The following is a 15,155-nucleotide window of genomic DNA, read 5'->3' as shown; positions in this document are numbered from 1 at the left end:
TGGTTGTTGCTGCCATCTCAACTTTTTTGACACCTTCCTGTGAACACCCCTACCCCAGTCCCAAAATAAGCAAATAAAAACCTTGAATAGCATACCACTGAATTTTTGAAGTGCAGGACACTTCTAAGGATGGGTAGGGAGGACTCCTTATAAATAAAATGATTGGCACAATTATACATGTCAGTGTTAAATGCATCTGGTCTGCATTTAAGCTATTTGCTAACTAAAAAAATCACAGATTTTATCAAATGCTTTGTTGAAATCAGGTTTTGAACAGAATGTCTATGTTCAGCCTCATGATTTAATTACGGTGTAAAGTAGCAGAATCTTATACTGACTGGTTTCATGTGTCAGTGATATGAATGAATACAGGAAACAGCCATGAGTCACCCTTCCTGTGTTCGTGCTGCAATTAGAAATCTTCAAAAATGTAAGATAAATTATTTATTGAACTCTACAAAACTCTTCAACATGAGTCAAGTTGAAGAATAAAGGCAAGAATTCTTTTCCTTCTAGTAGCACAACAAAGATTATTTTGGGAAGAAAAGTAAATCAAAATGTCAGTACTAAAAAATAACCACAGTTGGTTGTATCAGCTTTTTGCGCATACAGTTATAATTATTATTTTAATCCTTACAAATGTTTGTGGCTGTCTATATGCCAGGAGATGGCGCTCCTTGCATAAAAAATAAACGGTAAATTTCATTTCTGTTGTTCACTTTGCTTGAGGCAAAATTATAAAAGGATGTTAAAAGTGGCATTCTTGTACTGGGCTGGAAAGTCTGCAGGCTCAGCACAGGGCAAGAAAGCTTTCTCTAAACATCCCAGCAATTGCAGGAAAAGTTGGAAAAAACAGCTTGCCAACAACAACAAAAAAATCAAAAGTATTGAGCAGTGGCATCTCTATAGCTATTATTACATAAACTGTTCATTTCATATTGATACTTTTCCATCAAAATAAATAAATTAGTATGCTAAAAAGCAGTTACCAAGATTTTTTTTTAACTGTTCTAAGCCCTTCAGGGAGTTTGAGGTTCTCCTTAAGACTTTAAAATGAGATTGAATAAATTATTTAAAATTCAGTCATCTTCTGTTCTATAAATCACTCTTCACAGAAAAATTCAAGCCCAATCTGCAATAAATGATTGATAAATTATTTTAAACTATAATATTCATTAAGGAAGATGGTAAAGAAGAAGAGGATATAAATATGATATGATAGACACAAATGATACAATAATAATTAACTACAGTAAAGCATGCTTTACTTGTTGATCCCAATTTTCTAAGTACATATCACATCGCAGCTAAAATATGGTTGCCTAATTTGTGATGCAGGGGATCGTGACCACAACCTCTTTGAATCTGAATTCTTCCAAAGCTTTGTTAGTGATTTGAAGGAAGACAGAAATCCTGACAAATTTGATATATTCCTCCCCAAGTTCTCCCTATACGGGAAGAGAGCAAACAAGCAAGGACAAGAGCAGAGGTCCTGTGGTTTTGTATTGGATAATTTTAGTTTCCCAGCATTGTGAATCATTTTTCAGGACTCTCCAATCACGATGTTTTGGGAACTGAGGTAGCATATCACAGGACTGTACTAGGACAGACTGCTCTCTGCAATTTTTCACTCCTGGGTGAACAAACATCAAAAATAGTTTGGGTGGGATCTTAAATGGTACCTCAGTTGTCAAAACAGGTTTTGTCTGAAACAAAAATATCATTCTAGGCAAAACATTCATTTTATCACAGAAATTGTCCCCAACAGTGACAATTTTAACATCTCCCATCTTAGCATGTCCTTCTTAATTTCATTCCATGTCTTAACATAGTTATTTTGAAATAACATACAATTCAAATTTGTCACAGTAATACCCAAGTATTTTACTTTTTTTCAATCTTACAACCAGTTTTCTCCATTAGTTCTATTTGATCTTCTATTTTCATATTTTTTGTTAACATCTTCGTCTTCTGATTATTACTCTTAAAACCTGCTAGCATACCAAAGTCCTTTAATTTTCCCATTAATATTTCTACTCCCTCTAACAAATCCTCCAAAACTACCACCAATTCATCAGCAAATGCCCTTAACTTAAAGGTTTATTTTTTAATCTTTACTCTCACAATTCTCTCATCTTGTCTTATATCTCTATTCAATACCTCAAGAACTAAAATGAACAAGACTGGAGACAGTGGGCATCCTTGTCTCATCCCTTTTTTGAATCTCACTAGGTTTTGTTAATTCTCCATTAACAATTATTTGTGCTTTCTGTGAGGTATAAATTGATCTACCCATTAAATAAAATTATCTCAAAAGTTCATATCTTCCAGAAGTCTAAACAAGAAAGTCCAGTTCAAATTATCAAAGGCCTTCTCTGCATCTAAGAACAACACTGTAGCTTGCTTTTCATTGTGTTGCTCCAAATACTCCAGAATATCCAACGAATTTCTAATATTACCTCATAATTGTCTTTTAGGCAAAACCCCATCTTCATGAATAATCTTCATGAATAAAGTCCTATAAAATTATTTTCAACCTTTCAGCCAAAGTCATGGTAAATAACGTATAGTCATTATTCAGTAAAGATATTGGTCGATAACTTCTTGTTAAAGTCAGGTCTTGGGCCTCTTTAGGTATTCATGCTATATTGGCCTCTTGACAGCTGTCAGGAATCTTTTGATTTTGTAAAATAATATTTATAGTTTGTTGTAAAGGTTATAAAAGTTCATCCTCAAAACATTTATAATAATGTTTTGAGGCTTGCAGACCATCTGGACCAGGTGCCTTTCCTGTTTTAGTCTTATTAATAGCTTCACAAGCTTCCCTTATTGTTATAGGTCCATCTACTTTCCTTAATAATAATCAACATTCCCATAAAAGTCTTGGCTGTTTTTCTAGTTAATTAGTTAATCTGTTTTTAATCTAGTTAACCTGTTAATCTATATTAATCTAGTTAATCTGTCTAGTTAAGAGCCAGTTTGGTCTAGTGGTTAAGGCAATGGGCTAGAAACCAGGAGTCTATGAGTTCTAGTCCCGCCTTAGGCATGAAAGCCGGCTGGGTGACCTTGGGCCAGTTTCTCTCTCTCAGCCCAACTCACCTCACAGGGTTGTTGTTGTGGGGAAAAGAGGAGGAGGAAGGAGTATTGGGTATGTTTGCCACCTTGAGTTATTTATAAAAATAATAAAGGCGGGATAGAAAATAAATAAATAAATTCCCAACAAGTTATGAAGAAACAGGTTGACGTACAGTATTGTGTTCTCAGTGCCCTTTGGATCCTGGCCAAGGATATAGTTTCCAATGCCCTCCCAAACAACAGAAATAATGTAAGTGTTTAATCAAAGTTAACTGTGCTGTGAAACCAAACCAACAAAAATAAGGGGACTTTATTTAAAACTTATTCAAGCAACTGATGTCTTCCTCACCCTTCTTTATTTTAATTATCTGGTTTTAAAAAGTTTATAATCTACTCCTCCTGAGAACTACATTTACAACTTCCCCACCCGATTTCTTAATTACATTCTTTCCCACAAAGTAACTCTTGTATCTTCCTATTAGTTGCATCCCTGATCTCAGAGTACCATTGAATTCAGTCATTCACTGGAAACAATAGCACCTACAGTTCCAACTTTCATTGCTGGTTTCTTATTTCACTGAACTTGAGCCCGACCATAACCATTTGGGAGGAAAAGTCACAGACACACAAAGCACTACTTTTTTTCAGTTCCAATATAATGATACTCGATACAAGCAAAAATGGAACAAGAAATCCAACTATTCACTATGCCAAAATGTGAACCTGCAAAATTGAGATGCTCAGGGAGAAGAAGGAGAGGCAGATTTGGTTATTACTATCTCATTTGCAAGTGATCACATTGTTGTAAATCCAGATGAAGAGGCTGGGCAGGTCAGCTGATCACAGGTCTATAAATCACACTCACTCTGAAACATCTGTTTCCTTGGGACGAACTTTCACCAACACAACCGATCAACTCTGGTGAGCAAAATCCCAAGTCTTAATATTTTATTGCAAATTATCCAAACCATAATCAGCAAATCAGCAAATGAACAGACAGGAAAAAATTACATGTAGCAGTTTTCTGTTAAAGATTTGTTAAGACAGCCTATTATTGTATATGTATGAACTATAATGGAAATAGATACAAAAGACTAAATTCATTGCATCAACAGACTTACATTTACAGACTTAAAAAATTATATACACACATATGTAGCTTTTAAGGAACATATTATTATTATTATTATTATTATTATTATGCAGTATTAGGAAAAATATTAAACAGCTACTTCTTGGAAGAGTTTGCACTGAGAATCTTGCCTACAATAGTTTGTGAAACTGAGTATATTTTATCCTAGCAAATCAGCTATATTTCTTTAGAAACAAATGTGTTAAAAATGGTTATTGCTAATTTTTTAAAAAAAACATTTCAGATTTCAATATCGCATTTATTGTTTACAATACTCTTACTTGTAGGCTTGGACCCATATTTACAGGAGACCTCCTAAATCACTCTAGCTAGTTTATGACAAACGTGGATCTAACTCATAACCCGGTATATAAATTATACGGAACTATCTTTTTTTTTCTAGGAAAGGATTATTTTTTCCTTTGTTAACTATAAATCACATCATTTTAATAACAACAGTGAGGACAGTTATGTAATAAAAACAACTCAATAATAACATGAGCATGGTATAGAATTTCTAGCACTCAGTGAAATGAATGCGAAAAGAAGCAGTGTCCTGGACTGGCCATAAAGATAAATGCACCCTTACTAACAGATGGAACCCCTGAATTGTAGGTGCTTCTCATGGTTGCAAAGATAAAAGAACAAGCAGCATATAAAACAAATATCAGTGCTGCAATCATATATTTATTTAACCTGGAAGAAAGCACCACTGAACTGCAAGTTTTATTTCCAAATAATCATAATGTACTATAATTCCTCAATATGTTTAATTACTACTTCCCTTAATGTTCCAAAAGCAGCTGTCTGTCTCTTTCTTTAATGGGATGGTAAAGAATAAATAACATGCAGTCTTTTTGTGGGAATGAAAGGACTCCTACAATGCCAGAATTTCCAAATAAAAAGTTTAAGTCACAAACAGTGGAACAAAGAAATGTTGTTGAGAGAACTTACCAGCTATAGCAGAACTAAGAACCCTGTTTGTGGATTCATTATGTAGATGTTGACCTAACCTTACACCTGAATTTCTGACTAGATTTGGAATTACAGTACATGTTCAAAAAAACCCGAGGGCTTTTTGCTACACTGATATTTTTGTCTACCATAATTCAATTATCCCTTTAAAAATTCAAATACTTCCACATAAACATGATTTTAAACTATTAGACTGTTCTCTATTTCTGCTTTATCCAAACAGATCCCTACTTGTAATTTTACTTTTTATTTGAGCCATTGTACATCTTATCTTTTTAGATGTTATCAATACAGAAAATAACTAACATCCTGGGAAAACATATATGGAAATCTACAGTGTAATTTTGATTTCACATTAATCTCACAACAGTTTCTGCTGTGACTTGCATCAGATTTCTAATAAAGGAACATTGAATTTAAATATCATGGACCTAAAACATTCTCTCTGGGTTTCCTTTTGAAAATGTTTCCCTGTCTAATTTTTAAAATCCCAACTTATTCAAAAGATTGAAAGGGGCTCTTATGAGAATATACCACTACAAAAAAGATACAACATGAAGACACTGTCTATAGTCTGTTCAATTCTTGGCCACTGTCAGGTAAAGAACAGTGTTTTAACTATTTAATATCTGTGATTTAAACTTTATAAAATGTCTTAGATACTATCTTAAGTTATTGTTATTGTCTTAAATGAAACCATAATGCATTATGAATTTTTCACTTTATTCTACCCGGTGGAATATACTGAATATATATTTGATAGCATGGCAAGGATGCCTTCTAAAGATACCAGGATATAAAAAGTTGGGTTTATTTTCATTATCAGAGACTGCCTCGAAGAAAGAAGGAAATATGCATTCAGCAGTGAGCTTACCTTTCATGTTAATTGCTGTTTCATCCAATTTTGCAATGGCAATCGGAAAGGAAAAGAAGGTACCCCAGACCCTCTCGAGAGGTATGATGATTTCATTCTGTCTCTACATCTCCAAACAGGCTAATAATACAATAATTTTTAACTCACTCAAAACAAATAATTATACAAAGATGAGGATGTCTTAAAATTTAATTCTCTGAAAATTGTTTTGGAAATAAAACTGGGCTCCTCCTGATCTAAAATAGAGTGGAGTGATACTTCTGATGGTCAAACTCTACATTTTTTTAAAAAATGAAAGTACTAATATAATCCTACCTCTTTGTGGGTGTATTTTGGTACTCCTGCCCCTTACAGAAATGAGCTAAGAATCTAACATACAATAATTTTTCCCTATTAAGCAGTCAATGTACAAAATCCACAGTAAAGAAAGAAATTTTGTTTAACACATTTCAGCGTGTTATATAAAATATATGGAGGATAGTTAAATACATAATAACTCCACCTGAACCTATTATTCTCCTAGGATGGGGAGATGATATAACTTGGGTACAAACATATGAAGAAGGTCTCTATCAGGCAAAACAAAGGTAAAAAAAAAAGTATAATGGTTTGGGAAAAACCAGCAGAGTTTTCTACTTTTGTTTCTGCTCCTGTAATGGAACACTTGTTGTAGCTTGTCAATAGGTTTTAATTTATCACTTACAGATTTTGTATTATTCATGGTACTTATCTCATATGACAGGAAAAGTGTATTTTCATTTAACATAATACTTCTTTTCTCTTTGAAAAAGTAATAAGCCACTGATGGTTATTCACCATTTGGAGGACTGTCAATACTGTCAAGGTATGTCAAACCAATTTGATTTAAAGTGAAGCTCTGGGCAATGTATCTGCAAACATATAACCCTCAACTGTATTCCTCTATGGTGGTACATTCAGGACTCTGAAATTCCAAATCAGTTATTGCTCTATGATAAAGGAAAAATAGTTTGGAGTAACTGGTGCAAGGTTTCTAATAAGAATCTAATTTTTGAGAATTAGAACTACATTTTAGAATATTTTAGATGTTACTGCTAAAGAGGAGAGTACAAGTGATTACTGAGGATGATGCTATAGGCTGGTGCTTTATTTTGCAGCATGCCAGCTTTATATTTATTTATTTTTATTAAAATAATATTTTTAAAAGCTCAGGTGGGGCTATAAGCCTGGTAGGCACCAGGGGATATCTTGGCCATATTGATGCCCATGAGCACCATGTTACAAATCACTGAATTAAAAGAAACAACTTCACAAAATATGTCTTCTGGATAAACGTTGATGTAAGTAGTTCTCATTTTAAAATTAAATTCTTCTTTTAAGTAGAATCCCCTTTACATTTACCAAGAAATAATCCCCATTACACATAGTGCTGCTGAATGTAAATAAAGATACATCAGCCCAAACAATTAGCAAAGCAAAATATATGAGATGCCTCTTCTAATACATATTTCCTTTGTTTTACCAAAGCTAAAAAAATGCAAGGTAGATTTCATTAAGAAACATGGAGTTATCTCTTAAGTACTGACAAAACACGTTCTATGTTGTTCTGTTTTTCTCATCTTGTAACCAAAGACAGAGATGGGTGCAGCTGCATAACATTGATCTCTAAAGAATTTACTGAGAATAATGCCCTTTTGTCTGGCTCTGTCTCAATACCAATTTTAAAAGAAACCCGTCAAGGGGACAGCTTTTAATTAAACTGTAGGTAGTCTCTCTCGACTTGTCATTGATGCTAAGCAATATGATCACTGCCTGCAAAGAAGATACCCATGGACTTCTGTCTTTGAGTCTCAAAGCTTTTGAGACAACCTTCTCTCACCTGAGCAACTTCGAGTTCAATGGACTTCAGTTCCCAGAACTGATGTGACATGTCAGTATCAGTATAGAAAGTATCAGACATTGTTTTAACAAAGCAAAAGACTTGCAAGACTGGCTCTTTTTTCTCTTTAAGATAACAATTGTATTTCATTTTCTGCAGCATTAAAGAAGGTCTTTGCAGAAAGTCAAGAAATACAAGAGATGTGTCAGAATGATTTCATCATGCTCAACCTCATGGTACAGAAATTTCAATATAGATATATATTTAACAGTGTCTGAAGGTAATGAGGATTATGACATCTGTGGTCTTTAGGGACTTATTAAGACAATTTAATAACAATAGCAATTTTAAACTTTTCTTGACAGCATGAAACAACTGACAAGAACTTATCACCTGATGGACAATATGTGCCTCGAATTGTGTTTGTAGGTGTGTATCAAGCATAGCCATGTCCATGACCTGGAGCTTCACCCCTGTGAAATACAGCTTTTATTGGTTACTGGGGCCAATCAAGTGTTTCTTTTCTGAGAAATGCTGCTTGTTTCTATAGAGCAGGTGAGGTACAAAATGGAATTTCAATCTTTACCAATACTTCTCTATAAGAATGATAGAGACTGGAGAGAAATCAGTCCACTCTTCAGAAGTGTGCATATAGAAGCATGGGATAATGAATGGATATCCCAGTTCAGCTTTCCCCGACTTGATGCCATTCAGATGTGCTGGGACTGCAACTCTCAGAATGTTGTGGTAACATGACTCTTAGCCTTCTGGAATTTTATTTTTGAGTAGCATTCCAAAGTGAGATTAAATCCATCATAGATGGAAACCTTAGTCTTCTCTAGATAATGAACATTTCAAACTTCTATTACTTCAATGTTACATAAATACAGTGTGATCTGATTCATACTCAGTCTAAGGCTTCAGGGCCTACTCAATATGTTGAATTAATTTCTTTTTTTTTAATGCACTTAGTGCCATTGCTCAATGACAGTGATGACAAGCCCTTACGTGCAGATATCACCTTTACCTATTCTCACCCTTCAACTGTTTAAATTCCTGCTTTCATATAAAACTATAATTTGCTCTCATGGCCAGATCAGCAAATTATGTTTTTGCCCTATAAACTATTATAGAAAACTTAGGATCTAATCTCAGACTGAGAAGAGAATCTGTTGAAGAATCAAGATCTCTTCTTATCAGTATTGCAAGTGCTAATGTATTATTCTGTTTCGTCCAATTTTCTGTTTTACAGTAAATTGTTGCAATCTGTGCATTTGTAGACTCAGATCTCTAAAGAATTTACTGAGCATAATTCCCTTTTGTCGGGCTCTGTTGAATTGATACAGATTTGATTATATCTGGCCTTTCTTGCAGGCCAGATATATACATAGAGCTTCCTCTTCCTATTTTCCCTACAACAAATCTGAGTCTACAAATGCACAGATTCCAACAATTTAAGAATTCCAAAAATATACAGTAATATTTTTAAAATATTACTAATATATACTTTTTACTCTGAATTCAACTGCTGGTAATATTTTAAAAATACAACTTCCCAAACATATTCTTTTGGGGAATGTATGATAGCATGCATTTTTGGTACAGTTTTTGAGCAAAGCATGAGGGAATTGTGACTGTGACTGTCACTTGTTAATGCACTTTGAATGTAGTGGCTGATTACTTTTACATTCTGAACCTGAATTGCATGAATATCATTAAATTGGTGAAAAGCATCTCTCCGAATTCTGACTGGTGCTTATACATTAGTATGACTTAAAAATAAGACTATTGCAAGCAACGTTTTATTGCTTTTCCAGATCCTTCTCTCACAGTAAGGGCTGATATCGTTGGAAGGTACTCTAATCGACTGTATACTTATGAGCCTCAAGACCTGCCTGTGTGTAAGTTTTTTCCACAATGGGTTGCATTCACAGTGTTTATAATAGGAGTACTTACAGGAGTGTTCTCCCAGGAGTATATTAAATGCATGGAGGGGAAATTAAGTAGCACTGCTAGGCCTTGCTGAGTACATATAAAAAGGTTTAATTCAGGTTTAATTTAATTTTATGTCAGGATAATGAAAAAGCCATATAAACTAGACATTTCGGATTTCATTTCCATTAGCCCCCAATAATGGGCATGGGGACCAGGGAACGTGGCAGAGCTGGCACAGTGATTACATTGAGTATTATTGTTGGATGTGATTACCTCGGCTATGAATTTTATAAATTTGTATTGATTTTTTTATGTGCTTTTATATTTTTTCCTTGTTTTTTAAATTGTTATACTGTTCTTTTTTCTTGTTTTCATATTTGCTTTAATTGTTTGCAAGCTGCCCTCAGTCCTACATATGAGATGGGTGACTATATAAATTTGAATAATGATATCACCCAGGCACCATGCAAAGTACTCATATACACTTTGTTTGCTCTCAAAATTATGGAGAGACCTGGACAGATCTCCCATTCTCTGCAGTGGCCTTTTGTGCTGCTCGTGATAAAAGTGGAGGCAGAACAAACTGGGCTCTGTTGAGCGCAAGGAGGAGGGCTGTTTACTTGGCTGGGTTGAGCTCATAAATGGCTGGGAAGGTTTTCTTTTTTTGCTCTACCTGCAAGGAAAGCCCAGCTGCTGTGTCCAAAGGCCATAAAAGCCGTGGGGGGAAAGACAACTGAACCTGGATAGAAGATAAGATTTCAGTCAGTCATGCAGATTCTTATGTCAGCAAGGAACAGTAAAAAGTGGATTAGGCAGTAGTTTGCAAAGCGTTCATGTTGTACAGTAAGAGGCCCCCTTGTTTTAAGTGTTTGTTGCTATAATCCTACAGCATTAGGGTTACAGCATAGAGGGACTAAGACTTATTTACTTCTGCTATTTGTATTCTATTGTGTGCTTGTACTGTTAATGTTTAACATCTTTCTTTCCAGGTTTTCAGTTAAAAATTAAAGTTAATCAACAATATATTATGCCACATTGCATCTTAAAGCATCACTTGCAATAATCTCCTCCTCTGATTGGATTTATCATCTTGCTTAGCTATAATGTGCCTGAATAGTTTATGGGCACATCGGAATTTGGACTGTAGAACTCCATGTTATTGGTGTTCCCTGAAATGTTCCATTTTTCTTCTAGAACATGCTGATCTAGCTTTTTAATGGATGGTCCAGGATTTTCTGGAAGTGACTCTTCTGGGACAGAAAACATTCCTGAAAAATGATGAATCATTCCTGAAACAGGATTGGACTATGTCTAGAACATCACAAACCATTTCTTGTTCTAGGAGATTCACTTCTAGAAATGAACCATCATTGGAATGGTCAGATTGGCATCTCTGGGGCATAAAACAGAACTGTGCAAGAACCATCAGAACATTCTATGACCACAACTCAGGACCCTACACCTTCCTGATAATCATACAACTTAAGAGCATACAGGTAGTCCTCACTTAACAACCATTTGTTTATTGACAGCTCAGACTTACAGTGGTGTTGAAAAAAACTACTTACAAACGGTTCTCACGCTTATGACCATCGCAGCGTCCCCTCAGTAACGTGTCATGATTTGGGCACTTGGCAACCGGTTTACATTTATGACCATCGCAGTGTCCTGTGGTCATGTGATCGCCATTTTCGACCTTCCCAACTGGCTTCTGGCAAGCAAAATCAACGGGGAACTGTGTGATTCGCTTAACAACCATGTGGTTTGCTTAATGCCCACAGTGATTCACTTAATGACCATGGCAAAAAAGGTCATGAAATTGGGTCAGATTTGCTTAATGACTGCATCACTTAGAAACCAAAATTCTGGTCCCCATTGTGGTTGTTAAGCGAGGACTACCTGTAGTCATTTCTGGAAACACTACATAGTACCCACTGACCTTCTTTTAAAATAAATAAATAAAGATAAATGTCTAAAATCTCACAAGAAATCTCATGAGGTTTGGGATACTTAATTTTTAAAAAATGTTCTAAGTTATGTAGGATTTTAATTTTTTTGGTATCTGCAGCATTGCATGAAATCACATCAAACTGTCTGAAAAGGTCCTGATCCAAAGACATGTCTAAAATCTCACAAGAAATCTCATGAGGTTTGGGATACTTAATTTTTAAAAAATGTTCTAAGTTATGTAGGATTTTAATTTTTTTGGTATCTGCAGCATTGCATGAAATCACATCAAACTGTCTGAAAAGGTCCTGATCCAAAGACATGCTTAAATGAGTCAGTTGGAAAGTTAGTGAATTGAGGAACACCAAATTGATCCAGACAGTTACCCCAAAGTGGGTTAGGCCCAATCTTCTATACAATTAAACTAACCCTAGCCAATCAGCCATGTTGTGTGATTACAGAAACCAAGATAATTGCTTATTTTGCCTACCTAGTTCTCAGAAAGAGTTGGAGAAAAAGAGCAGTTAAAAAAGCAAGACTCTCCATTACACAACTCACCACCAAGGCCTGGCAGCACTGAACATACCTCCTACACCCCAATTGCCTGCAGGGCCCAAAGGATACCTTTTGTTGTCTTCCTGGACCCTGGCAAGACAACAGTAATTGAATAAATCTCTTGGCTCAAGTGTCCATAGGATATCAGAGAAAGTAGGCAGACTCTCCCAAAATTGTGATTTTTGACAAGTTAGTATGTCTATGTGCTGCTAATAAAGCAATTTCACTGGGTTATGGGCTGACTTGGTTTAAGCATTTTAAGAAACAGGGCCTTAGTAAGCTTATAAGGCCTGCCCTACCATTAACAGAGTTAGGCAGGTAACTTCAGTGGCAAATGCTGAAGTGGAGAAGCAAGGCAGAAAACAAACAATAAAATGAAAACAAAATTTAAAAACTACAATGCAAAGATAGAAATTAAAACCACAGATGTGGCAAAAGTGACACGTTTTTATTGCCTTTCCACATGAAAGGGAGCAGGAGGCAAGCACGTCTCCTAGGGACTGCATCCCTAGTCTAGGAGCAGTACCTGGAAAATATGCCCAGCAAGAAATTGGTAACCCAGTGCAGATGTTTCAGTATAGGAATTGTACAGTCCCCAGACCTTGAAGCTGTTAGCCACCCAGCTGCCACCTTTTAAGCTCCTGCAGCTGCTATTATTTGTTTGGATCATCTCTCCCTGCAGCCAAATCCATCCTTTAGGGGCGGAAATCCTATGCCTTTTAGCTAACTTGCCGCCTTCAGGTGTGGTGGAAAATGTCAACTACCTGTCAACTGATTTATATATTGTGTATGGCATTGAAGGCCACAGTATCTCACCCTTTGGCTAAAGAACAGGCTATCTCATTGTTGTCTATCTTGTTGATGTTGTGGAATGTCCTACCAAAAGAAGTTACAACAGCTATTTATTTTCATAATGGTGGCTAAATTTCAGAATTATTTTGAATTTTCTGTGGTCTTTCTTCTGTTCTACTCTGTCCCTTCTCCTGTATAGCATGTCACTTTTTATTTTTTAAAATACATTATAAATATTTTAGTAAATAACAGATTAATAATAAATAAAATACTTGGAAAATTAAAGGCATTAGATTAATCATATAACTTCCCTGTTCTCTCTTTTCCTTGAATTATGACACTGCCAAACCACTTTACCATCTTCTTTTTTCAGTAATTGAGAATATGAAGAAAGCATTACGTCTCATTCAGACTGAACTGTAAATGATTGCTGTATCAATAATCACAACAGAAAAAAAAGCAATGTGGACCAAGAAAAGTCATCTGCCAAAGATGTTCAGCCCACTCAGTTCTCTTCTCCCTTTTTGGAATTTCATCACTGCAAGCTCATTTCACATCTGCTGAAGAAAATAATAGTGGCTACAATAATACCAGAATTCAGTGACGAGAAAGACTTGATGTTGATCAGGATACTTCACTCCTTGGGATTTCATATTGCAGTGAAGAAGAAACACCCCAGGACATTTTCCCATATTACTGGAGAATCTCTAAGTTTTACGCCAAGGATACAAGTACACAGATTTAGTAAAGGAACTGTGTTGTATTGCAGCACATCAAAGTCTTTTTAAATATATGCATCAGTTTATACTGCATTAATAGAGGCCACTGCAAACCTGGGCAAGCTGTTGTTTTTCTGTAGATACTGCTGCTAGAGAGAGAGATGCTTCTGTTCCATGTACAACTGCCTAATTCACAATCCACTGGTGCTTCCAGTTTAGAGAAGTCCAAAGTGAACACTAGCTCCTTGTGAGTCAGTATAATATAGCAGTTAGGCTGTTGGACTGGGACTAGGGAAACCTGGGATCAAATCCCCATTTAACCATAGAGTTTACTGGATGACTAGGGATAGACTTGGACTAGTCATTTTTGCTCAGCTCTACTTATCTCACAAGGACATTGTGAGAATAACGTGAGCGGTGACCACATTTATGCTGCCTTAAGCTCCTTAGAGCAGTGTTCCTCAACCACAGCAACTTTAAGATGGGTGGACTTCAATTCCCAGAATTCCCCAGCTAGCTTAAAGTTGCTGAGGTTGAGGAACACTGCCTTAGAGAAATAAATACAATTGTGTAGAACTGTGTAAGACACAAATGTTTATTAATTTACAATAGCAGTAGTTAACTCCCAGCCTTGCCATGCTGTGTAGAAACAAGCTTATAGGATAGAAAGGAAAAAAAACTCATTTGCTAGAATGCAAGAACAAATTGGTCCTTCAGAAATTAATCTCACCAAGTTCAGTAGGAAGGACTCACTAATAAGTGACTTAATTTGAAGCTCTGGTTATGTTGCAAATGACTGAATGAGCTGCACAAAATATTCCCAGCATTTTGTATTGCCTGACCGTTTCAAAAAAGAAATAAAAAAAACTGCAGCCAAATATTTCACAGGCTTCTTTACTGTCTCATATTTTCAAATCCTCTTTTGATGAAGTATATGAGTACAGCATTGCAAGTGGCAGATCTATCATAGAAAAAGAGATGCATTCTGTTCCCATGTTCGCCAAACCAAGTGCCCATAGAAATAACTCTTGTATCCAAGCATCTGGCATCAAGGGATATATTATTTCTGTTGCTGGTGATAATATGTGGCTATCCCTATTAGGATTGGGTCTTGGATATGGAGCAGAAACTGCAATGGTCATCCTGTAGGATGAGCTTTGACAGGCTTGGAATAGGGGAATTTTGACCTTCCTGGATCTCTTGGCAGCTTTCAACATCTCTGTGTAGAGAGCTGCCATATAACATAGAGTAGCCTTCCCCAACAAAGGTGCCCTCTAGTAACATTAGGACTAT

The 15,155-nt window shown here is 35.7% G+C and overlaps 1 protein-coding gene across 1 annotated transcript; it reads left to right on the top strand.

Moving 5' to 3' along the window:
• The first annotated feature begins 6,034 nt into the window (after positions 1 to 6,034).
• Positions 6,035 to 13,659, top strand: AGR3 (anterior gradient 3, protein disulphide isomerase family member). The gene is made up of 7 exons (XM_063303723.1): positions 6,035 to 6,137; positions 6,580 to 6,643; positions 6,848 to 6,900; positions 8,074 to 8,150; positions 8,280 to 8,343; positions 9,732 to 9,815; positions 13,517 to 13,659. Exons 1-7 carry the CDS (start codon positions 6,035 to 6,037, stop codon positions 13,564 to 13,566), a joined length of 495 nt encoding a protein of 164 aa, XP_063159793.1. The 3' UTR covers positions 13,567 to 13,659.
• The last annotated feature ends 1,496 nt before the right edge of the window (positions 13,660 to 15,155 follow it).

Source organism: Candoia aspera, chromosome 4 (genome assembly GCF_035149785.1).
Source record: "Candoia aspera isolate rCanAsp1 chromosome 4, rCanAsp1.hap2, whole genome shotgun sequence".
Taxonomy (NCBI): domain Eukaryota; kingdom Metazoa; phylum Chordata; class Lepidosauria; order Squamata; family Boidae; genus Candoia; species Candoia aspera.
This window is presented reverse-complemented; position numbering and strand designations above follow the sequence as displayed.